The 25,292-nt window shown below is 35.7% G+C and overlaps 2 protein-coding genes across 2 annotated transcripts; one reads left to right on the forward strand and one right to left on the reverse strand.

The window, feature by feature from the left end:
- The first annotated feature begins 6,495 nt into the window (after positions 1-6,495).
- On the forward strand, positions 6,496-12,816 carry LOC121250362. The gene is made up of 2 exons (XM_041149480.1): positions 6,496-6,660; positions 11,207-12,816. The coding sequence occupies exon 2, from the start codon at positions 11,212-11,214 to the stop codon at positions 12,517-12,519; it is 1,308 nt and encodes a 435-aa protein (XP_041005414.1). The 5' UTR covers positions 6,496-6,660; positions 11,207-11,211; the 3' UTR covers positions 12,520-12,816.
- A 3,260-nt stretch (positions 12,817-16,076) lies between these two features.
- On the reverse strand, positions 16,077-16,547 carry LOC121246355. The gene has a single exon (XM_041144484.1). The coding sequence runs from the start codon at positions 16,545-16,547 to the stop codon at positions 16,077-16,079; it is 471 nt and encodes a 156-aa protein (XP_041000418.1).
- Between the last annotated feature and the right edge of the window lie 8,745 nt (positions 16,548-25,292).

Below are 25,292 nucleotides of genomic sequence, written 5' to 3' on the forward strand. Positions count from 1 at the left end.
AAGGGAGATGTAACCCCATTGAAAACATGGTAACATACATGGATAAATATAACCAAAAAAAGAAAGAGTGAGACAGGTACAAACTCTTTCCTAACTCTCTTTAGAATTCAAGACATACAAAAAGATTGACTTAGGCATCAGAGTGGCGATCCCCGCTATCACCTTGGGCCATAGATCTCCTTAAATAACTTGTAGCTGAAGAGCCTGAGGCGGGTGTGTGAAATACGTCGCCAACAATGATTTGCTGGGGTGGGGACTTGTACATTGATGTAATTTGTTAGTTTCAACATTACTTAGAGAAGATATTGATTTTGAGACACGAGCAAATTGATTTGTCCCAATCCTTAATGTGCTTTTCTCTGTCTTTATTTTTGCGAGTCTTGAAAGGATATCGTAAGGGTGTAACTATAGTAGGGAGGCAGCCGGGAATCTTAAATAACTAATATTGCTCAAATTTTAAAACTTTTGGGAGGTTGGCTAACGAGACATAATTGTGTTTACCAAAAGCGTTCTGCATTGGTTATTGCCAAGTGATCCCCAATCTATACATCTTGAATGTTAGCTCTACCTTACCCCATATTTATCTAAAAGTAAATACTTTATGTTGTTGAATTTTTTTATCCACAACATCTTTCCAAATTTGGTATAAAACACTATATTCGACCCCTTAAAAGAAAATCTGTCCCTGAATTGTAAAGTGAGTATCCTTTGCACCTTTCTTTTGATGTGGTATTCTTGGGATGGGTTATCCTATTCAGCATCCCACACCACACACTATAAATATTTTAAAATTTTATTTAATTTTAATTCTGTTAAACTATTTGAGTTGTTCTACTTATCATCTATACATCACATATTTGTTACGAGAAAAAAAAAATTAAAAGAGGTGTGGTGTGTGGGACACAGTTATGTTTGGTTGCTGAACAAACTCATCTTATCTCAAACCAATTATTGATGTGATCAATTACTTTATCAATTTATCATAGAAAAGTTAAACTCATCTTAATCTACTTTATACATTTCGACCTAAAAATTTAAACTCATCTCAACCTAGTAAAATTAACCTCATCTTAATAAGATTCAATATTACTATTCACAACTCAACTTAACTTGTCTCAACATTCAAATGAAGTCTTACGTAAAATAATTCTCTTGAGACACTATGGGTGTTGTGGTTTGTTATGCATTCATGGATTTTGTACTAGGCATCCAAGATTGTTGGTTGGGGCGGTAAAGTTTGAGATCAGACGATAGGTTGAGTTTTTGGATTGGCTTTAAGAGGTGGGGAACAAATATATATATATATGTATGTATGGTATATTTATTGAGAGAATTTTTTTATTTGAAAGTCAGTGTACAAAACATACCATCTATTTTATTGATCATGACTTGATTTGCTAAAGAAATTTAAAATTAAAATCTCCTATATATGTTGATCAGTTGGGATATGAGAACGTGTTGGGTTTTGATGATTGTCTGTTATTCGGTGACATTACTCATCAATCATTATATTTTAAAAAATATAAAGGATGATTTAGGATGATAAAAATGTAACATTTTATATAATAGAATGAAAATGAAAGAAGAGTGTAGTATATAACATTACAATATATATGTATTCGAAGAAATCTACATGTGATTCTATTTTTTGATCGACTTAACCCATCACTAAAATAAGTCCCACAATTATGAAAAAGTAAGGGTGTTTTAATCTCATTTATAACTATGATGAGTGTCATAATAAATAATACATTGAAATGCCAAACTTACAAGTTACAAGTAGTGAGATATTCTCAGGTATTTTATGAATAGTAGTAAAAAATTAATTAAAACGTAATGATAGAATACTGAATAATAGTGTATAGTAGTGAAAAGTAGGTGAAAAGTAATATTAAAATAATAAATAGTAGTGAGGTATTATGAGAATATCTATTCTTAGTATCCAACCTAGGCTTAATCTCAACCTATCTCATCTCATCTCATCTCATCATACAATTTTCACAAATTTTCATACAAAATACAATAAACAATTCAATTTTTTCAAATCTCAAAAATAAAAATAATATTTTAACAATATTTTATTCAATTTTCAACTTTCATTTCAACTCACTTTATCTCAACTCACTAACCAAATCTAACCTTAAACAAATTCACTTAACTTTAGATATTTCCCACCAAAGAGCAATCATTTCATCTTCAAGCCAAGAAACCCATCCCATCCAAGAGAAATCAGTTCATCTTCAAGCCAGAGAAACCCATCCCACCAAAAAGAAACCAGTTCGCATTTCATCTTCAGGCCTCCATTTCATTTTCAAGCCTCCAGAGAAACTCATTTGGTCCTCAAGCCTCCAAAGAAACCCATTTGGTCCTCAAGCCTCCATCCAGTTCGAGAACCCATTCTGTTGCCTCCCCTTCAAGCCAGAGAAACCATTTCACGAAGAGAAAAGCACCCCTTCATTATCCTTAAATCTAGCGTGTTTTTAGAATCATTTTTTTTTGTGCCCATGGTTTCAATGAGATTGCCATATTGCATCACCTCATGTATAGGATTTTGTAGAAGGGGCCCGAGACGCAAAAGAATCCAATATTGGATGAAATGCTACTGCTACCGTTACTGCTACACTTCTAAAAACCCAATATTCCAGCAGAACCTATTTATTCGATTACACTTTTTTGGCACTGTTGACCAGAATTTGACCCTTACACTTGTGTTTTTAATAAAGTTGGTTTCAGAACTTAATGATCCAGACATTCAACCAAGTTTTTGCACTTTCTCTTTTTCTTAAATGTGTTCTCCATGGTGAACGTTTGACGGAGGAGTCAGAGGAAATGAAGGCTAGCTTTCGTCGGGGGTTGGGGTTTGCTGGTTTGGGGTTTCTTAAGAGGAAATGAGGAGAGGATGTTCAGTGGAGACAAGCTTCGTTTTTTTTTCCTTTTTTTTTTTAAATTATAAAACGTGGCATGCCATGTAAAGCGGGAAGGGAAAACGGTAAAAAGTAACAGTAACTATAGCATGACCCCTAAAGGAAAATGCTATGGCCACCTCTCAGACGTCCCGCTCCCACTTCCCACTTGATGTGGAATGCGATGTTGTAAGTGTTTAGAAATTAAAAAATAAAGCCTCTATTTCATCTTCAACCTTTGTCTTTAAGCCATAGAAAAACCCATCCCACCAAGAGAAACTCATCCCACCAAAGAGAAATCAGTTCATCTTCAAGCCAAAAAACCCATCCCACACAAAGAGAAATCAGTTCATCTTCAAGCCAGAGAAACCCATCCCACCAAAAAGAAACCGGTTCTCATTTCATCTTCAAGCCTCCATTTCATTTTCAAGCCTTCAGAGAAACCCATTTGGTCCTCAAGCCTCCATCCAGTTTGAGAACCCATTCCGTTGCTTCCTCTTCAAGCCAGAGAAACCACTTTGAGAAGAGAAAAGCACCCCTTCATTATCCTTAAATCTAGCGTCTTTTTAGATTCATTTTTTTTGTGCCCATGGTTTCAATGAGATTGCCATATTGCATCGCCTCATGTATATGATTTCGTAGAAGGGGCCTGAGGAGCAAAAGAACCCAATATTGGATGAAATGCTACTGCTACACTTCTAAAGAACCCAATATTCCAGCAGAACCTATTTATTCGGTTACACTTTTTTGGCACAATTGACCAAAATCTGACCCTTACACTTTTGTTTTTAATAAAGTTGGTTTCAGAACTTAAATGATCCAGACATTCAACCAAGCTTTTGCGCTTTCTCTTTTTCTTAAATGGGTTCTCCATGGTGAACGTCTGATGGAGGAGTCAGAGGAAATGAAGGCTAGCTTTCGTCGAGGGTTGGGGTTTGCTGGTTTGGGGTTTCTGAAGAGGAAATGAGGAGAGGACGTTCGGCGGAGAGAGGCTTTGTGTTTTTTTTTTCTTTTTATTTTTTTATATTATAAAGCGTGGCATGCCATGTAAAGCGGGAAGGGAAAACGGTAAAAAGTAACAGTAACTGTAGCATGACCCCTAAAGGAAAATGCTATGGCCACCTCTCAGACGTCCCACTCCCATTTCCCACTTGAAGTGGAATGCGACGTTGTAAGTGTTTAGAAATTAAAAAACGAAGCCTCTATTTTGTCTTCAACCTTTGTCTTTAAGCCAGAGAAAAACCCATCCTACCAAGAGAAACTCATCCCACCAAAGAGAAATCAGTTCATCTTCAAGCCAGAGAAACCCATCCCACCAAAAAGAAACCAATTCGCATTTCATCTTCAAGCCTCCATTTCATTTTCAAGCCTTTAGAGAAACCCATTTGGTCCTCAAGCCTCCATCTAGTTCGAGAACCCATTCCGTTGCCTCCCCTTCAAGCCAAAGAAACCATTTTGAGAAGAGAAAAACACCCCTTCATTATCCTTAAATCTAGCATCTTTTTAGAATCATTTTTTTTTTTGTGCCCATGGTTTCAATGAGATTGCCATATTGCATCACCTCATGTATAAGATTTCATAGAAGGGGCTGAGACTCAAAAGAACCCAATATTGGATGAAATGCTACTGCTACTGCTACACTTCTAAAGAACCCAATATTCCAGCAGAACCAATTTATTCAGTTACACTTTTTTGGCACTATTGACCAGAATTTGATCCTTACACTTGTGTTTTTAATAAAGTTGGTTTCAGAACTTAAATGATCCAGACATTCAACCAAGCTTTTGCGTTTTCTCTTTTTCTTAAATGGGTTCTCCATGGTGATTGTCTGACGGAGGAGTCGGAGGAAATGAAGGCTAGCTTTCGTCGGGGGTTGGGGTTTTCTGGTTTGGGGTTTCTGAAGAGGAAATGAGGAGAGGATGTTCGGCGGAGACAGGCTTTGTCTTTTTTTTTTCTTTTTTTTTAAATTATAAAACGTGGCATGCCGCGTAAAGCGGGAAGGGAAAATGATAAAAAGTAACAGTAACTGTAGCATGACCCAACCCCTAAAACTCCATGTCTCACTCATATCTCTAGGTTTCTTTTTCTTTGCTCCCACTGATTGAATTCACGAGCCAAAAAGGTAATCTTTTCTTCTTCTTGTTTTCGTTTTATCAGTTTGGATATTGTGAAAGGTTGCTATCATTTTTGGAATTTTCTTTTCTTTTCTTTTTTGGGGTTATTTTGATGAACATGTTGATAGTTTTGGATCTTTTCATTTTTTAAATTTGTGAAGATTCTGCTTAGTTCTTTAATCTTGGGTTAAAGAATTTGGATGCCAATTTTATCATATTGCACTCTGTTTTTATTCTTTTAGATGCCCTTACTCAGCGTTTGGCAATGTTTATTGTTGTTGCTTTTTTAATCAAAAGTATCTTAATTTTGTCAATATTCTTTTCTGTCTTTGAATCATTCATTTTGTCTATTATTAGTTCTAGAATAATGTCTTCATGTTTTGATAAAACATTAAATTTGTTTGGAAATAGTTTCATTTCAAAATTCTCATATCATATCATCCCATCTCTTTTCGAAACATAATTCAAATACAAATATTTTCAAACTGATCATTACAGTTTTTTCAAACTTTCAAACAAAAAATAAAAAATAATTCAACTTTTTCAAATCTCCAAACAAAAATAATATTATAAAATAATATTATAACAATATTTTAATTTTATAATATTTTTTATTCAACTTTTTCCCTCTCATTTCTCAAAAATCTAAAAAATACTCAACTCAAATTATCTCACTATTATTCACAAACTATCTTATTACTATTCATAAAATTTTCATCTCATCTTACTCCTCAAACCAGCTCTAAGAGTTTTATCACGAATACATTTTTTTATTTATTTAAGCAATAACATATATGAAATTATGAACTACTTCTTCATCTTCTTCTTAATCAATATGAGATGGTTGGTCTGAAGTATTAGATTATTTTAATTAATAAATTTCTTCAAAAGAGGTAGTTTCATCATCACTTAGAGGTGTTATAATAAGATTCAATAATTTCTCTTTTACAATTGGTTTTATAAGGGATTACTTTATCACAATTGTAACAAACAATCTGTTTTTTTGTTTTATTATATATATATATATATATTATAAATTTTGTGGGATTGTTATTAGTTTGTTATATTTTATCTTTTTATAAGGTCTATATTTTCGTTTATTTTTTGTGAGAATAACATTTATAATAATTTTTTTACGTTTTATGTCTCTAGATCAGAGAGTTAATAATGGAATATAATCAAATTGTTTAGAGTCTTTAGTAGAATAATCATTAACATGATTTCTTCTAATTTTATTAACTTGGAGATTCATAAATTGATTTTTAATATTGTTAATTTGGGAATCAAATAATAAAAATGTTAGAATCAGTCTGATCCTTAAATTGGTTTTACAATAAATCTATTTTCAATAAACCTATATTACACAATAAATATGATTTTATTTTTTCATTTTATTTTCCCGCCAAGCGACTAGCGAGTGGGGGGGCTCTATATGGCAAGCATTTTTATTTTTGGAAGTACAGAGAGAGTACAGACGAGATAAGAGTCATTCTTTGTATTTTGCTCCAAATATTTATATGAATGCTCGGGCAGTCGTACTCCTTTGATTTTTGAATTCATCTTAACCCCTAAAACTCCCTATCTCTCCCATATCTCTAGGGTTCTTTCTTTGCTCCCACTGGCTGGATTAAAGAGCCAAAAAGGTACACTCTTCTTCCTCTTCTTGTTTTCGTTTTATCAGTTTGGATGTTGTGAAAGGTTGCTACACTATTCCTTCCAAAATTTCCTTTTCTTTTCCTTTTTTTAAGGTTATTTTGATGAACATGTTGAGATTTTTACATTGTTTTGGATACTTTCGTTTCTTAAACTTGTGAATATTTTGCTTATTCTTTAGGACTTATTTGGATAGTGAGAAGATATTGTTAGAATATCTTGTTAGAATATTATTTTTTAATATTATTATTGTTTTAGAATTTGAAAAAGTTAAATTATTTATTATATTTTGTGTAGAAATTTAAAAAAATTGTAATGATGAAATGAGATGAACCATCTCTATATCCAAACAGGGGGCCTTAATCTCTGGTTTAAGAATTTGGATGCCAATTTCATCAGATTGCACTCTGTTTACTCTTCTTTTGTATGCCCTTCCCCAGCGTTTGGCAATATTTATTCTTGTTTTTATAACGATGCTATATTACACCTAAAGAAGCGAAATCAAACATATATATATCCTAAGGCGAATATTAATTGCGAGTTTTCAGGTTCTCGATCTTGAAGTTTTTAATTATTGTTTGTTTTAAATTGACACTGACACTGTGTTTCGTTTTCATGCATTTATTATTTACAAATTTCTACACAGTTGTCATTTTAGCCTAATTGTTTTCATTTTTATAAAATTGCTTTTACTTCTAAGAATGTTATATTTAGCAAAAGGTAGTTATTAATAACACAAGAAAAATGATAAATATACAATTATTTTTACAACTATTTTATAACTCTCTTTTAAATTGACGGCATTTTTTAGGTTAGAGTCTCATGGTGAAAACACAACACTTAGATTACGTTTAGATGTTGAAGTGAGTTGAATTGAGTTGATATGATAAAATATTGTTAGAATATTATTTTTTAATATTATTATTATTTTGAGATTTGAAAAAATTGAATTGTTTATTATATTTTATGTTAAAATTTAAAAAAATTATAATAATGAATTGAAATGAATTGAGAGGTATTTAGTAACTAAATGTAACTTATACACTATTTTTTAACAACTCTGCTTTAAATTGAAGTCGTTTGTGTAAAACGGTTGTGTTTTACAGTATAAAAATGTCGTCAATTTAAAAAAGGATTATTAAAAGGGTTGTATAAAATTATTGTCTTTTTCGTTTTTCGTATCATTACAAAAGTTGTAAAAAAGTCGTATCTTTATCATCACTACTCATAATTACACCATGACATTAAATCCTGGATAACGGTTAGGACATTGACATGGCATGAAATGGTTTAAATAAAAATTAAAAATTAAATAAAATATTATTTTTTAATATTATTATTATTTTAAAATTTAAAAAGATTGAATTATTTATTATATTTTATATAAAAATTTAAAAAAATTATAATTATGAGATAAGATGATAATTACTAAATATAATAAATAATAATAATATTAAAAAATAATATATTAATAATATTTTATTTAACTCATCTAAAATTATCTCATCTCATATTATCTCACTATCCAAACTAACCGAAACTTCCTATCAAAAGTTAACACAATGTATAAGTTTTAAAATTGTGGTAAGGATGCCAATAGTGATTTAAAAGTCTACACAGAAAAGACGATGGAATACAAACCTTTTTCTAAAATATATATATATATAAGAACTTGGCTAATCCTCCTATGCTTGCATAAAGAGAGTAGAACTTTTAGAAATCACTCTCCATAATTTTATCATATTAAATAGGATGAGCTCTATCTTATAAAGAAAGGAAATTCTATGGTCAAAATAGAACCTTTTCTTTCCTTTATAAGATAAATAATTAATTAAAGTTTGTCACATAATAATACACCATTAATTAAAAATATTAGTTATTAAGGTTTTAATCAACAATTTTTTTTGGGTTTATTTATTTATTCATTTCCTAAGGTAGCCTAAAGGGTGTTTATTAAATAGGAGACTTTTAAGGGGGTTTGAGGGCAAGGCTGCTTACCATGATTTAGCCGGCCTGCCAATGTTTTCTCTGTTATATGCCCATAAACTCATATTTTAGTTTGTAGAATTATAAAAGATTTTATATTTTGAGTCTTAAACAACAAAAGTTGAATACTTATGCATTAGTGAGTCTAATGCATTAGTTTTTCAATAATGTTAGTATGTCCTCTCATTTTGACTACTTATGTATTTAATTTTTTTTTATTTTTTTTACTTACTGATTAAGGAAGTGACTATTAGTGTATTGATATATTATTTTTATTTTTTAAAAATATTTAAAGATGTTAAAAAAATGTGAAAAAAAATGAAGAAAAAGATGAGTTTTACCCAGGCGGCACACCCAACAGTCATTACTGGGCGGCAGCCTAACATCACTTTTAGCTTTTATAGTTTGAGAAACAAAATATATATAAAACTACTAACAATTTGAGTGGGCAAAGTGCGCTTTTCCATTAGTTGCTAAGTTGAGAGAAAAACAAATGAAAAAGAGTAAAGTTATTTCAAATTTTGTGATAAATGGCTGATAATAAGATGATTTGTTTTATTTTTCGGGAAATACATTTGGAACTTTACTGTGCTTTTGCTTATTTTGACTCTATCAGTACTCCAACTTTTAATTTAAAAATTATAGACGAAAAATTGTTTTTGTAGACGCCTTTTTGTGTGTTCATGTGTCTTTTTGTCCGTGCGCATGGATTATGCGCGTTTAGCATTTTTTTAATAAAAGAAAAAAGGGGATATTGGAGACCACTAAGCAATTTTCCATAAAGAATTTGATGAAGATCTTTGATTTAAATTTAATCGAAGAGTTTTAAATCTCGGTTGTCCTTTTTAAGAAATAAAAATTCTATTCTCAAGCCGATCTGTAGAACATATTTAGTAAAATACTTATATGATATAATTTGATTTGAAATATAATTTTTAAATTTTGAATCTCACAAATCAAATTTTACTATTTAAGTGATGTAGATAGTGTGCGCTCTACACATAACTCTTTTAGAAATTGAGATAATTATAATTTCTCTCAATGAACATCTCCGCCATAATTGTCATCAACATTCTAAATTTTGAATTTACAAAACTCGAATTCTAAAATGAAGTTCTAATGTCATCTATCTCTTCTACAGTTATTTTAATAAAAAAATATATATAGAAGAATATTACTATCCATTTCATTGAAGGCTTTAGATTTTTTTTAAATATATTATCAGGTTATATTTTTTTATTTTTTATTTTTATACATATTTCCATTAAACTCAATGGTGATTTCATTACATGGATGAGATAACAACATTAATAATAATGGAGTGGAAAGGCATTTGAATATATTCTCCTGAGTTGTTGATTGTGGCGTGGTTGCATCCCTTGATTCATATTTTTCCTCTTTTGAATGCGCAAATCATGTGTTAGCCTATATTACTTTTAAATACCCTTCTTTTTTTATTTAGTAATAGACTTGGCTTGGAACTGAAGTTCATGATTTCATTTTCTCATAAATAATATGATGGTAGTTGGGACGTCGTCCGACCATTGCTGGACTTGAAATTCTATGCTTTATTTTCTGGTTTGAATAGTATTCCATGTTGAAACTTCTTTGTTTAGATTACTGATTTTACGTTCTTTGAACTTTTGACTTAGTAGCCAGAAACTGTGATGGCTCTTCTAATCTAACTAATTAGCATGTCAAATTATCATTAGGGAGATATTGTTCTTCACAGTGAATTTTGTCATCCGTAATCACACTAGTTAATGTGTTGTAATTTAAGTGATTTTTCGTTTAAATGATTGATATGTGAAGCTACTTAAAATGTGTCACATCAATCGACATGATTGAGGATGATAAAATTAAAGATGAAAAAATAACATTATTCGAGCATTCTCAATGAATTCTTCATCCTATCCTTTAAAATACACCACTAAAATTCATTTTTTTTATTTTATATATTAATTTTTACAATATACTATATATCAGCTTATTTATTTTTTCTTTATATCATTTAAATATTATACTTTTTAATATATTTTATTTATTTCAAATAATGTAAAACATAGAAATAGATAAATAAATGAAAAAAGAGTAAAAAGTAGAGAGAGAAATAAATTAAATATTTATACAAGTGTGAATAGTGTTCCATATATGTTGAGATGCTACTGTAGTAAACTAGATATTAGTTATAAAATACATAATCTACTGAATGGGTTATATTAAACTATTTCCTTCAAATTTTACAAGAACATGGATTTTACATAACCCATTGGAATTTGGAATGCTCATTGTCAATATATTTGCTTCGACTTGATTACTTCTAATATTTTTAGACTTAGTCATCTCTTTTGTGCTATCTTATTTTAAACTCAGTTGGATCTTCCTTTTGTTAGTTTCTTTTTCTCTTGATATTTGGAACCATTCAATGCTTGCCGGTCTTGTCAGGTTTCCTACCTTTTCTACTCCCTAGCTCTTTCTCTCTCGGAGTTTCTAAAGAATTTCATTCTTTTTGCTTGCCCTTAACATGTAACGGTTAATCCAATGATACAGTAGCAATGACTGAAAACTCCAACAGAAGGAGCTTCACTAGAAAACAAAGTTCTGGGGTTATTGTGAAGAGTGACTCTCCTTTGTCCTCCAAGAAAAAGAATAGCATTGATCGTATAGAAGATGGACATGCTAGAATATCTTCAACAGGCACTCACAACAAACCCGTTAGATCACGCATTGAAAAGATGGGTCCCATCTGTAAATCCAGAAAGGAGGCTGCTGCTGCTGCTCCTCTTCTCCAATATTCTGTAGAAGAGGATATTGATCTTGATAAACAGTTGGCCAAGGAAATTTGCTATGATGATAGGGAGTGTAAGTGGTTGTCTTCAGATTGCACAACCCCTTGGTCAGTTTTTGAGGAGAATAGGCTGTTTTCTCCATGTTCAAGTCTTGAGAATCCCATCCCAGATGCAGAGAAGACTTCCAAGAATGATTTGAATGGAGGGAAGATAGTTACATGGCTACTGAGCTCAAGTAATCTGAGTGATGCAAATGGAAGCTGTTCTGAGAATGTTGAATGGCAGTCCTGTGAGGAACCCAAAAGTTGTGACAACTCTTCAACTCCTCCAAGCAGCATGCCCGATGAATCCTCTCAAATTTTCTACCCGAACAGAACGGGTTTCCCGGCCTCTTTGGTAAATCTTGATGGTGAAGATTCTGACTTGATTTCAGATAAAACTCTGGAGTTGGTTTACTTGCAATCTGATTTTCCTAGCCCATCGTACAAGAGCAGTTTGCTTTCAACAGAAGATTTCAATAGCACTTCAACCGAGCATGTTTCTGAAGCTAGTTTGGAAGATTTCAATTCTGATGAACCAATTTTCTGGCCCTTTGAACGGGAATTCGATTGGAGATCTCAGGAGCCTTGGATTTGGTTTTCTACTTCGCCTCGAAAGGACATCATATCTCCTTCCAAATCTGTTGGAGTAAAACTGCATGCTAAAAAGGTTGAACCTAGAGGTTGTAGGAGAAGGCTTGAATTCAGCTCAAAACGAACAGCTTCAAAGACACTAGAGTTGGAGCAACAAGACAGCTCCAATGATGTCCGCAGGATCAAAACTGTGCCTTCAAGATTGAGCAAAACAACCGAAAACACCATGAAAATTGTGCCCTTAGAAATGGAAGATGGCATTCTAAAACCAAAAGAAGATGGTTTTGAATCAAACGATAAACTACCGATTGAAAAGGAAGACTTTGTGTTGGATGAAGAACTTCCAATTGAGAAGCTGTTGGGTCTTGATGAATTCGACGGGCATGAGGGAATTGATTCAGGAATTGATGGAGATGTTTTCTTATTGGATGTTTTCTTCTGACTGAGACAGAAGACAGGACCAGGGTGTGCTAAATTTTGTTAGAGGATATGCGCTGTTTTTGCTTACAGATTTTTGTCATAGAGAGATACATCCTTTTATGGGAAATTTTCATAATATTAGACAGATATACAAACATGATATAAGAACAAGGAGATCAAATGGTGATGCAGGTTCTGTTTCTTGAATTTACTAGTCTCATCTTACTTTTCCTAGAAAGTTTACATGTTTGGTGCATGCTTTCCAGATTTGTGAAGAGGAGGTGGGTTTTTCTGTTCTACTAACAGAAGTCCAATTGCTCAAATTTTCTGCCCAAGTTTGACAGAAAGTTATATATATATATATATATATATATATATATATATATATATATATATATATATATTGAAACAGGCAGAAAGTTATATTTATCTATTTATATTGTTTCCAAAATTCCTCCGAGAACTTTACGCCAAGCTTTTTCTTTAAACATTTTGTCCTACTAATTTATGCATTGCAAGGCTTATGTTGAATGCATATTTGTCGCCTAGAAAAAAAGTGGGAACCACTATTAAAATGTGAATTTTTTGTGTGGGTCTCAAATTTACATATTTGTTTTAAAAAGTATGAGACTTGCACGTTCTAGAATCATACAAATGATTTCTCTTAAAAGCTAGAGAGGACTTTGTATGCTCCACTCTAGGACTTGTATGATGATTAAGAAAATTGCAAGTTGTTCAACAATCTTGTATGTGTATATATATATATATATATATATATATATACATATATTTTAAGGGAGCTTGAAGCTCATTCATTCATTAATTAGTAAATCAGAAATACAAGAGGGAGGTTCCTCAATGTCTACAAAAAAATTTGATGGAAGTAAAGCCTTCCTTGCTAATTCATGAGCCACTCTATTGGCTTCTCGTTTAATATGCCTAACTGACCATATCTCATATTGGTGGAGGCAGTGTTGTGTGTCCTGAATAACCATAGCCATTGCAGGCTCATTTTGATCCTTGGACATAAGTGCAGTAACCACCTACTATGAATCACCTTCTAAAACAACCTGGGAAAGGCCAAGTTGTATGCCAAACTTGGCTGCCACATACGCACAACAAGCTTCAGCTAATGCAGGATCAGGGCATAGTGATCTACTCTTCCTCAAAGCAGTAATCATTTGACCTCTGTGATCCCTGACAATTACCTCTATACCAATTCTACATTTTGTTTTATCGGCAGCAACATCCCAATTCATTTTGAACAAGTTTTTTGGAAGGGGAGACCACCTTGCTTTAATCTGGCCACCCTTTGTTGATGTCCTCTCGAGTTTCTACAGTCTTCTAGTCCAAGCAAGGCTTCTGAGGCTTGCTTAATAACACTTCTAGGATGCAAGAATTCTTTTTGAAAAATAAAATTGTTCCTCCTAAGCCAAATAAGCCTTGAAACGATGGCAATTTCCTCAAGGACTTTCATATCAGCAGATTGGCATAACAGGTTCCATAATTCTCTGAAAGACATAGGGGGGAAGTATCTCTTTTGGAGGAACCTTGAGCACTGCCCCCATACATCCTGAGCTGCAGGGCAACTCCATGCCATGTGAAAAACAGTTTCCTCCTCCCTCGAACAAATAGGGCATAAAGACTCCTCAATAATTCTTTTTTGACACAGGTTCCTTAGTGTGGGGAGACCATTTCTACACGCGTTCCAAAGAAAATTCTTAATAGCTGGTGTAACATTGAGCTACCATAAGACCTTCCACCCCTCTGAGAACTCCTCCCTATTAGAAGATTGACCCTGAAACTGAGCAATCATTTCCTTGTGAAGGTGGTAAGCCCTTCAAACAGAAAAAACATCATCTACTGCACTTCTCCATATTAGCTTATTAGATAGGTTTGAACAGGTTAGGGAGATCTGAGTAATCAACTTTGCTTCCTCTTCTCCAAATATCCCTTCAATCTGAACTTGGTTCCAAGATTTAGTGTCCAGATCAATCAAGCTATTGACTCTAGCCTAAATATCCTTACCTTGCCTTTCACTAGACACTTTACCAGAGTGAGTTTGAGGGAGCCACTTGTCCACCCATATTTTGATGTTGCTTCCATTTCCAACCCTCCACATTGAGCCCATTTTCACAAGTGGTTGTGTAGCCATAAAACTCTTCCATATGTAGGAAGGTCTATAGCCAACTTTAGCTTCCATGAATGAAGAGTTGGGGAAATATTTCTGTTTTAAGACCTTGGAAGCTAGAGAGTGGGGCTGCTGATTGAGGCACCATCCCTGCTTAGCCAACATAGCAAGGTTGAGTTCTCAATATCTCTAAATCACAGTCCTCCATTTGACTTGGCTCTTCCCATTGTATTCCAAGAAATCAAATGCACCCCTCTTTTCTTATCTTGCTGTCCCCACCAGAAATTGTGCATTATGGAGTTCATTTGTCTAATGAGGGATCCAGGGAACTTGAAGACCCCCATGCAGTAAGTAGGCAGTGCCTGGACTAGAACCTTTAGCAAGATTTCTTTGCCGGCTTGAGACAGTGCCTTCACCTTGAAGTTGCTTACTCTTTTCTTCATCCTATCATGAATGCTTCTAAAGGACCCTACCTTCGATCTCCCCACCATGGCAGGCAGGCTAAGATATTGCTCATAGGAGATGCTAGATCTGACACCTACAATCTGTAGGATTAAGGCTTGAGCAAGTTGAGGGGTATTTCTGCTGAATTGTATAGAGGTTTTGTCTTTGTTTAACCTCTGACCTGAGGCCTTCTCATACATGAATAGGATGTCAAACAACCTACCCCACTACATTGCATTAGCCTTGCAAAAGAGTAGACTTTCATCTGCAAAAAATAGATAAATAATGTGCAATTGACTCCTTGCAATTGGAATGCCAGATATGTCACCTCGAGCCTCAGCTTGGTTCAACATGTTGCTTAGCACTTCAACACATAGGATGAACAGGTATGGGGACAAGGAATCCCTTTGTCTAATCCCTCTTGATGGAAAAAAGGTCTGCTGGGGAGTTCCATTTATTAGCAAAGAGTAAGACACAGTTTCAACACAATTCATGATCAGGTTGATCCAAACTCCAGGAAAACCCATTTTAGACAACACAGCTTGGAGGACACCCCATTCAATTCGATCATATGCTTTACTCATGTCGTGCTTCAAAGCCATATGTCCTATCTTCTCTTGTCACTTGATGTTCATGGAGTGGAGAGCCTCAAAAGCCACAATTACATTGTCTGAGATTAAGCTACCATGAACAAAGGCTGATTGTGTAGGAGAAATGATCTTGGCAATACTTTCTTAAGTCTGTTTGCAAAGGATTTGGAGATGATTTTGTAAAGGACGTTGACAGACTTATAGGCCTAAAATCAGTGAGCAACTTTGGAGCTTTTACTTTGGGAATTAAAGCAATAAAGGTCTCATTAAAATTCTGTAAACTACCTCCTGAATTGAGAACAAAAAAACAGCATGACATACCTCCCTTCCTATCGAGTTCTAGTGCTGTTGATAAATGGATTTGGGGAATCCATCAGGTCTAGGAGAGTTGAGGGGATTCACTTGGAAGATGGCCTATTCTACTTCTTTTTCAGTGAATTTTTTAGATAAGAATGAGCTCATATCACTACTAATCCTGGCCTCCACACTGCCAAGATATTCTGCCATTCCTTCAAGACAGGAAGTAGTAAACAAACCCTTGAAGAAAACTCGAAATTGATTTGCAATTGCCTTATGAGTGACAGCTTCAGTCCCTTCTTCATCTTTGATACACTTGATAGTGTTTGTTTTCCGTCTTTGGTTAGAACAATGATGAAAGAACTTGGAGTTCCTATCCCCATCCTTAAGCCACTTTTGTTTGGCTCTTTGTTTCCAAGTGACATCTTCCTCTTCCAACAGTTGGTCAATTTCCTCTTGAATTCTTTTAATATCCTTGCCTAGGTTCCCTGTATTAAAGCTTTGCAGTGCACTTAGTTGCTTGAGTTTGCTGTTAAGCTTTCTCTTTGAATTCCCGAAAACAACCCTACTCCACTCAATTAACCTCATCTTGCAGCTAGCTAGAGAACCCACTATCCTATCCAGCTTGTTAGAGAACAACTGAGGTCTCTTCCAAGCATCCTCAATCACCTTTCAACATTCCTCCCTAGAGGCCCATTTAGCCTCATACCTGAAAGGCCTTACCCTCTTGAAGACCACTGTGTCCTTAGTATTCATAGATAACATAATAGGTTTATGATTTGAGGAATGAATAGGTTCCACCTCAACTGAGTAAGATTTCAAGAAGTCAAACCAGTGGACATTCCCAAGTGCTCTATCCAATCTCTCTTTAGTGAATTTTGCCCCCTCCCTATTGTTACTCCACGTAAACTTGTCCCCCTTATACCCTAAATCACTCAAGCCACAGTCATTTACTGCTACACAAAATTCCTCCATCTGATTGAAAGGTCTGTCAGTAGCTCCCTATTTCTCATTAGCTTACATATTTCGTTAAAATCCCCAACACACAACCATGCCAAGGGGGTAGCTAGTTTTAATGCCCTCAACAACCTCCAGTTGTCCTTCCTTCCATTAGAATAAGGTGATCCATAGAAGCTAGTTAGCAGCTAAGCAATGTTAGTTGCATTTCCTGGATTTTAAGGGAAATATGATTTTAGGAGTAAGTGTCCAGGGTAGCACTGATCTCATCCTTCCACATGAAAGCCACACCTTCACTAAGGCCTCTACTATCAACCACAAAACTACAATCAAACCCCAACATGTTCCTTACTTTTCTCTCCCACATTTTGTTTCTATTAGGAATATGAGAGATGGGCTCTTACACTTCACAATCCTATTAAGTTCTCGAACTGTCTGAGGGTTCCCAAGCCCTCGACAGTTCCAGCTTATGCACATCATTGTTGTTGGTGGTGCTACCTAGCAGCCACCACCATTTGTTCATCATTCACCTCATTACTGGTCACACTAGTCTTTGGTTTCTTATTATTACTCACAATGAGTTCTGTCTTGCAGCATGGTTGCAACTGCCTTTTGGATCCACAAAGGTTTGAAGTATCTGAGTGAACCTGGGCAACCATGATGTAAGACCTATCACATGCCTTCCTCTTCCAAGCAGCTCTCATTCTGGCATCTGCTAGCTCCTTAATTTGTTGGTCGAGGAAGCTGTCTAGTGAGCTGATATGACTAGCCAAGGAACTGTTAGGAAGGAGGGGAGCCTCTACTGAGTCTCTATCCTTCTGGGGAGTAACCAAACTTTCCTTTTTTGCCTCAACTCGATTTTGGCTCCCATCTGGTATAGGTAGCCCTTCTTGATTTGGCAAGTGCTTATCTACCAAGACAGGACAGTCTTGTGACACCTTAGAACCAGGCTGGTCCATAGCAGTTGGGGGTTGCGGCTTTATACTTTGGTCCCCCAAATCACATTGTACCTCACCTGCAGCGACACATGAGGTTCATACCTAGCTTAGGTTATGTGTGAGCCACACGTGATGGTTAGACGGTGGCGATTCTCGAATCATCTTGTAGATCGGCGCTTGGGGACTATAGTGGGGTAACGTGTGTACATATTTTGTGTTCGGAAGACAATCGATCGGATATTTTCTGACCTAGTGAAGAAAAAGATAGAAAAAAAACTAAGAAAACACTCAACAAGTAGATTTTACCTTGTTTGGATTTTACAATATATAAATAAGTTGATTTTACCCAAAAACTATCGCCCAATATATTTTCTTATATTATCTCATATAATATTTATCTACCCTTAAATGAGATAAGATTAGGAGATGTTTGGAGAATGAGATGATAATTTTATGATAGTAGTGAAATGGTTTGTAAATAGTAGTGAAATAGTTTGAATTAAGATATTTTATTGAGTTTTGGAAAAAGTGAGAGAAAAAACTAAATAAAAATATTATAAAATTAAAATATTGTTAGATATTATTTTTATTTTGAGATTTAAAAAAGTTGTATTATTTTTTGTGTTTTGTTTAGAAGTTTGAAAAAATTGTAATGATTAGATAATTATTAGATGAAAAAGTTGAAGATTTGAAATCGAAATGTATTTATGTTTGAGTAATGTTTGGAAAAGAAATTTTGAAACGAGATGAGATGATTTTTGTCTCCAAACAAGCCAAATACAATTAAGTGATTGGACAAGCCCTAAGTTTAGTTTAGTTTTTTTTTTTTTTTTTGGGTTGGGGGGGGGGGTGGGCGGGTCCTTTGAATGGTTTATTAGACTGCAGCGATCTCAATTAAATAGATACATTTGATATGCAAAAGGTTATTTGTTTTTTTCTCTTCTTTTCTTTGGCTTTATTAAAAAACCGGGCATGTCTTTCTACGCTTGTCGCTTATTTACGAGATAATTGGGTTCCTTTTTTACTATTTTTAATGAGTTTTGCTACTCATTATCCCCACAACCATACACCACACTTTTTTTTTTTAGTTTTATTCTTCTTAAACGAATTGAATTCTTCTACTCATCATCCATATACTACACATTTCGTAAAAAAAGAAAAGAAAAGTGTAGTGTGTGAAGATGACAAATAGATTTTTTTTGTTTTTAATTTAAGCACAATCTCAGTTTTTAAACACCATGCTAAAAGCAAGCTTTTCTATTAAGATATTTTCATGACTGAATAATTAATGAAGACACCTTTTTTTTTTTTTTTTTTCCTTCTTCTCTACCGAAATCTTGTGCAATGTAAACCCCACAACTTTAAACCTAAAATTATGTCAATTGATTTAGACTCTCCACCCCCCTAACTATGAATAAGATCGAGAGGGGCTTGAAAGTTTCCAAATCAAGAATGAAAACGGAAGCCTTTCAATTCACTCCTCATTCTCTCTTAAATAAAGCTCATCCTCGAGCCTTGGGCTAGTCGGCTAGGTCTTACCCTATTGTTTTGTTTTCACCTCGAGAAAGTTCTGAATTAGATTTATTACTTGCTAATTGTGTTTCTTTAAAAGACAATAAGCTTAAGCTTTTTTTTTTTTTTTTGGTTTCTTTTTATATGGTTGTTAAGGACGTGTTTCACATCACCAATTGCACAGATGACACTTGCTGCAATGAAATGATGGCGTTGGTCGCCCCTGTGTAAACTCTGCTGCTTAAGTCAGTAACAGCATGAGAGTAAGTATATAAAAGATGAAGATAAAAATTACGTTACCTCCACCGAGTTATTTATGGCAGAATGTGGTGTGATGGTGACCAACTCTAATCACAAGTTCTCTGTGCTTATCCTTTGTGATCCCTTATTTAATGGAGAGGATAGCTCCTGTTTTGTAGGAGTTATCTCCCACAGGATATTCGTACCTAGTCCTGGGCCTTATCCCCAACTTCTCGGGGTTATCTCCCCCGTCATTATAGTTACGAGTCCTCTATCTATAGGGCTTTTAGCCTTAAGCCATCTACAAGTCTTCTTGGGCTTGCGGATGGGCTTGGCCTTCGCCTATCCATGGTCATGGAGGAAGAGGCCCAGGGCAAAAACTGGGTTGGTGGGTGAGTAGACCTTCGCCAAGATGAGTTTTTTGGTGAGTTGTTTGACGCTCACGTTGAGGGTGGCCTGCTTGCACCCACGCCTGAGGTTGCGGTAGCCAGACGCTGCCTGGGAGGAGGACGCCGGTCCTCGTACTTTTTTGCCTCCTTCGGAGGGGGTTACAGAGATGACAAGGCACATACGAAGAATGCTTGCCCCAGTAAGGCTTCTTTTCCTTTTTGTCTGTTCTTGTTTGTATGTGCTTTCTTTGGCGTGTATTGGCTCCTAACTTTATTGTGATTGTGTAGAATGTTGAAGCGCTGGCGTCTTGGGTCGTGGAGGAAAGGACTAGTTTGGAGGAAGAGGTTCGTGAGAGACCAAAGTTCTCATTCTTTGCCAAGCAGGAGAACAACCGCCTCAAGGATGAGAGAAATTACCTGTGATGTTGTCTGGAGCAAGTTGATGGTCATGTCCAATCCTTGGAGGCTGACCTTGATTCTCTTCGCAAGAATTTTTCCAGGGTTTGGTCTGAACTCCTTCATGTTGAAAGCCTCCACGCCCGCGACAGTTTCGCCCTGCATGAGACTGAGATGGATAGGGCCGCCATTCGGGTAGAGGTTCTGCGCCTTAAGGGGGCATTGGACTCCTCTGAGCGCTCTCGGGCTGATGCTGAGAATAAGCTCAATGAGGCGGCTACTGCTTTTGCTTCCTCTAAAAAGGAGCACAAAAAGGTGGCGAAGGAGTTGGCTAGGAGGAGAGAGGCGTTCTGGAAGGAGTGCCATGAGAAGGACACCAAGATCACCGAGCTATAAGGTGACTTGGACAAGGAGAAGGCTGCTTTCGCCAAGTACAAGAAGGAGCGTGCCGCAATTGATGCCTGCCAGGATAAGAATCTGGCAAGTTTGGAAATGATGTCTCCGGAGGTGAACGAGTCGAGGGAGACGCGAGGAAGGCTAGACGCTGAGCTGACTGCTGCAAACAATGAGATTGTTCGACTGCATCCCCAACTTTCTGCCGCCCGTGCTGTCTGGGACAGGGCCTTTGGATATGGGTATGGCGCGGGTTTAGCGCGCTTGAAGATGCATTTGTTGGCTAACCCTTAGACTGACTTGATGAGTTTAAACTTAGAAAATTTCACACATGATGCTGCCGCCTGTCAATATGTAGATTCAATGGGTCGGGATGTGATGCCAAACGCCTTTCCTCGTCCCCCACCTCAAGGATGAAAAATTTGTTTTTACTTGTTATGATTGTTGGGCCCCTGTTTTGGACTTTTGTGAATTTTGTGAATCCTTGTTAGTTTATAAACTTTTTTGGACTTTGGTTTTTATTATTCTGCTTTTTTTGCCTGGAACGCATTTGTTGGTTTTGGTTGGCCGCTGAGTGTGTGGTTTGTTTACACTGCCTTGTCTCTTTTTGTGTTTTTATTCTTCTCTTTTGGCGATGTGGTCTTTCTTTAGACTTATGCGCCTTCGTGCTTGCCTTTAAACTTGTGTTTTGGTGGGCGTTTTCCACGTGGACTTGGTGGTCGTTTAGTCTCTTGGCTTTTATGCCTTCATGGATTGTATTGGGGGTGCATTGGCTGGAGCTCTTTGCACCCAGCCTTGCTCTTCAGTGGCAACCTTTCGAGAGGGTTGTGTGGTTTTCCTAACCTCCACACTCGTATGTTTGCACTGTGGGTGTGTTACTCTACTTTTAGGTGTCTGACTTTGGAAAGGGTCGTGTGGTCTTTGCGACCTCCACGCCCGTTCGTTTGGAGAGGGTTGTACGATCCTTGCGACCTCTACGCCCGTTTGTTGGAGAGGGTATTGCAGTCTTTGCGACCTCCATGCTCGTTCATTGGAGAGTGATAAAGTGTTAGAAATGCATAATTAAGTTGTTTAAGTGAATGATAGGTTTCATCAAATAAGAGTTAAGCAACTTAATTACATATCAAATTTTACTATCGAACTCCAAATCAATCGATGCCCTTTTTTTGCATACAAAAGTTTCACATTTGCCTCCAAAATAATGAAAAACTCATAGCATACTTATATGTGTAGGGCATTTTTGGAAAAAATGAAAGTAGAGGGCATTATTGGAATTAAAATGTGCTAAGTCATGAAGGATGGAGAGTGAGACAGCCAACGCATGGTTAGAGCAGAGGGATTCTCGCATGTATGGGTAGGCACTTGATGGAAGGGAACATGCAGCTTGAACCACTCAGAAATTCTTAGAGCTACGGAAATCAGTGGGTGAAGTGCGTAGGATGTGGAGTACGGGACCAGCAGCAGACTCACGCGGAAGAGGCCTGGTGCCAGTTGGGTCGGATTTGCATTGCAGTACATGGGGATTCGATTATTCCTCTTAGGCGGTATGCAGTTTTTATTCTTTTTTTGGGGGGGCTCAGCATTTTTTTTTGGGACGATTACTGGGGTTTTTCGGCGTCTGGGAGTTCCTTTGTCTGGAGCAGATTTTGGTCTTCGGCAATTTTTCGTCTGCAACATTTTTTTTCATATTCAGCATTTCCGTTTAGAGCAGTAACTAGAGATGTTGGGATTTAATCCTTTTAGGCATTTTGCTAATCTAGAGATGATAGGCTATATTTTTAGCTTGGGATTCAATGAGTAACCCATGACTATTTGGGGTTGGATTTTCTTTGATGTTTTATGATTTTGATGATTAACTTGTTGGATTATATTTCAATATGCATCTAGGAAGGATTGAAGTTCTTTGTTCTTGGTTTAGCTCAGTTGTAGACGTAAAGGCACAATTGATACTTGAACAAGTAACAAGACTTTGATGGTTTTTTTTCACTATTTTACAGTTGTTTTATAATCTGTCAAGTAGTTTTATTAGGCTAAAAATTGTTGTTCATTGTTATATTATCTGACCATGATTTCTAAGAATGAGAGAATGGTTGAGAGAAGATGAGAAGAAAGTAAGTCCATCACCAAATCAGTGGGCGAAAATTGCATCCCAAGTGTTTGTTTTATTGTTTCTTACAAGTTTAGGTCAATTTCTATACATTTCCTCTAAACCTCTTGATTCTTAGTAATTTTAGAAATATAGATTCACATTTATTTTCAGTTTTACTCGTGCTTGAACTTCCAAAACAACCAACAATTTCACTCTTAATTCAGTCCACACTCATTTAGTAAATAGCCCCCATTTTGGTGTCGATATAGTCAGTGGTCAACCTTTGAAATTTATTTCTCATTTTTTAGTTTTTTTGTTCATTGCTAGATCTTTTAGTTTAACGTTTTCTTATCCTTTCAAAATTTCTTGTCACGATAAACGATAAGATGTTATCTTGTGAATATGAAATGTTTGTTTAATTTCCATTGTCCCTGTGAATTCGAGCTTGGGATTTATCCTTGTATTACTTCGACAGCTTCTACGCTTGGAAGTCGAAATTAAAAGTTGATCAAGTTTTTGGGGCCGTTGCCGGGGACAATTGGCGTTTTAAGAAGCACTCTTTTTGGTTGATGCTGTGAACCTCTTCACAGTTTGGGTGAAATCTAATTTCTTTTATTTATTTGCTTCTATTTTTCTGCTCTTGTTTGTGAAATTGGTTGGACTAGAGACCAAACATCTCGGTTGGTTAGGACAGAATCACTAGCATCATTTAACTCTGCATCCCTTTCTCTTGGATTATCATCTGACACTTATAGTGACATGGCTAAAAATGATTATCATGATAGGGACATGGTAAATCAGGACATGACACTTGGAGATATTTACAACCTGTTAGAACTAGCACACCTTCATGCATAATCCAACCTGTGAATGCAAACAACTTTAATTTCAAACCGGGAATGATCCCATTGATTCCACATTTTCATAGCATGGAATCTGAGAACCCTTACCTTCATATCAAAGAGTTTGAAGAGTTTGTTCTACATTCATTGATCAAACCTGCACTGAGGAGATTCTTAGACTAAAGTTGTTTCCATTTTCCTTGAAAGATAAAGCAAAAACATGGTTAAATGCATTGAGGCCAAGATCCATTGGAACATGGCAAGAAATGCAAGCTGAATTTTTGAAAAAGTTTTTTCCCAATGCATCGAACCAATGCTTTAAAGAGACAAATCATGAATTTTGCTCAAAAGGAAAGTGAAACTTTTTACCAAAGTTGGGAAAGGTTCAAAGATTTTTTAAATGCTTGTCCACACCATGGTTACGAGGATTGGCGCATCATTAGTTATTTTTATGAAGCCTTGATGCCTAAGATGCGACAATTTGTTGAAACCATGGTAATGGAGAGTTTTTTAACAAGTGACCGGGAGAGACTTTTGCTTATTTCGATTACTTGGCTGAAAACGCTCAATCATGGGGAGGACCTTGAGTGGGGGAGGTAAGTATATTTTGAATGAGGAGGACGATTTGCAAGCCAAATTTGCCTTATTGTCAAAAAAAATGGAGGCAATTGAGTTAAAAGAAAGTGCATGAAATTCAGGGTATTCCAAAACAAGAAAAATGTACAATTTGTGAGGATGCTTTCCATGCAACATCTGAGTGTCCTACTATTCCAGCTTTTAAGGAAGTCTTGTTTGATACTACGCACCCTGTTAACATGATTTCTAAGCCCTTTTTTGCACCATATTCTAACACTTATAATGCAGGTTGACGAAACCTCCCTAACTTCAGTTGGAGAAATTGATCATCCCACGAGTTCAGCACATCCGGGAGCTGGTGCACCTTAATATTTAGTTCACACCCAGCAAAATGCACTAGTTTAGCACCTAAAAAACCCATGGATGACCCATTTCAGCAAATGGCCGCCACCCTTCAGCAGTTCATGCAAAGTCAGACCACCATAAATAACCAAATTTCTCAAGCCATCAATGACATAAGGAATAATTTGACCAAGCTGAACACAACTGTGAATGCACAAGAGAAAGAAAAATTTCCATCTCAATCCCAACCAAATCCTCAAGTCCAAATTGCTGCCATAAGGTCTTCATCATCTTCTGAAGGAAACGTCAAGACTTGCAAGGCCGTAATAACTCTCCGTAGTGGTAAGGAGGTTGATACATTGGGCAATGAAGCTGGCAAGAAAGGTGAGTTCCATTTCCAATGCATAAGGTAAAAATTCTAATGCTGATGTTTCTTTGGAATCAAAGGTAACTCCTCCGGCACCCTGTAACTCCTCCGGCACCCTTTCCTCAAAGATTGGTTCCTTTACATAAAAATAAACATCATGCTGAGATTTTAGACATTTTTAGACAAGTGCGCATTAACATTCCTCTTCTTGATGCCATTAAGCAAATCCCAACATATGCCAAATTTTTGAAGGATTTGTGTATGGTTAAAAGAAAACTTAATGTGCAAAAGA

This window comes from Juglans microcarpa x Juglans regia, chromosome 1D (genome assembly GCF_004785595.1).
Source record: "Juglans microcarpa x Juglans regia isolate MS1-56 chromosome 1D, Jm3101_v1.0, whole genome shotgun sequence".
NCBI classification, from domain to species: Eukaryota; Viridiplantae; Streptophyta; class Magnoliopsida; order Fagales; family Juglandaceae; genus Juglans; species Juglans microcarpa x Juglans regia.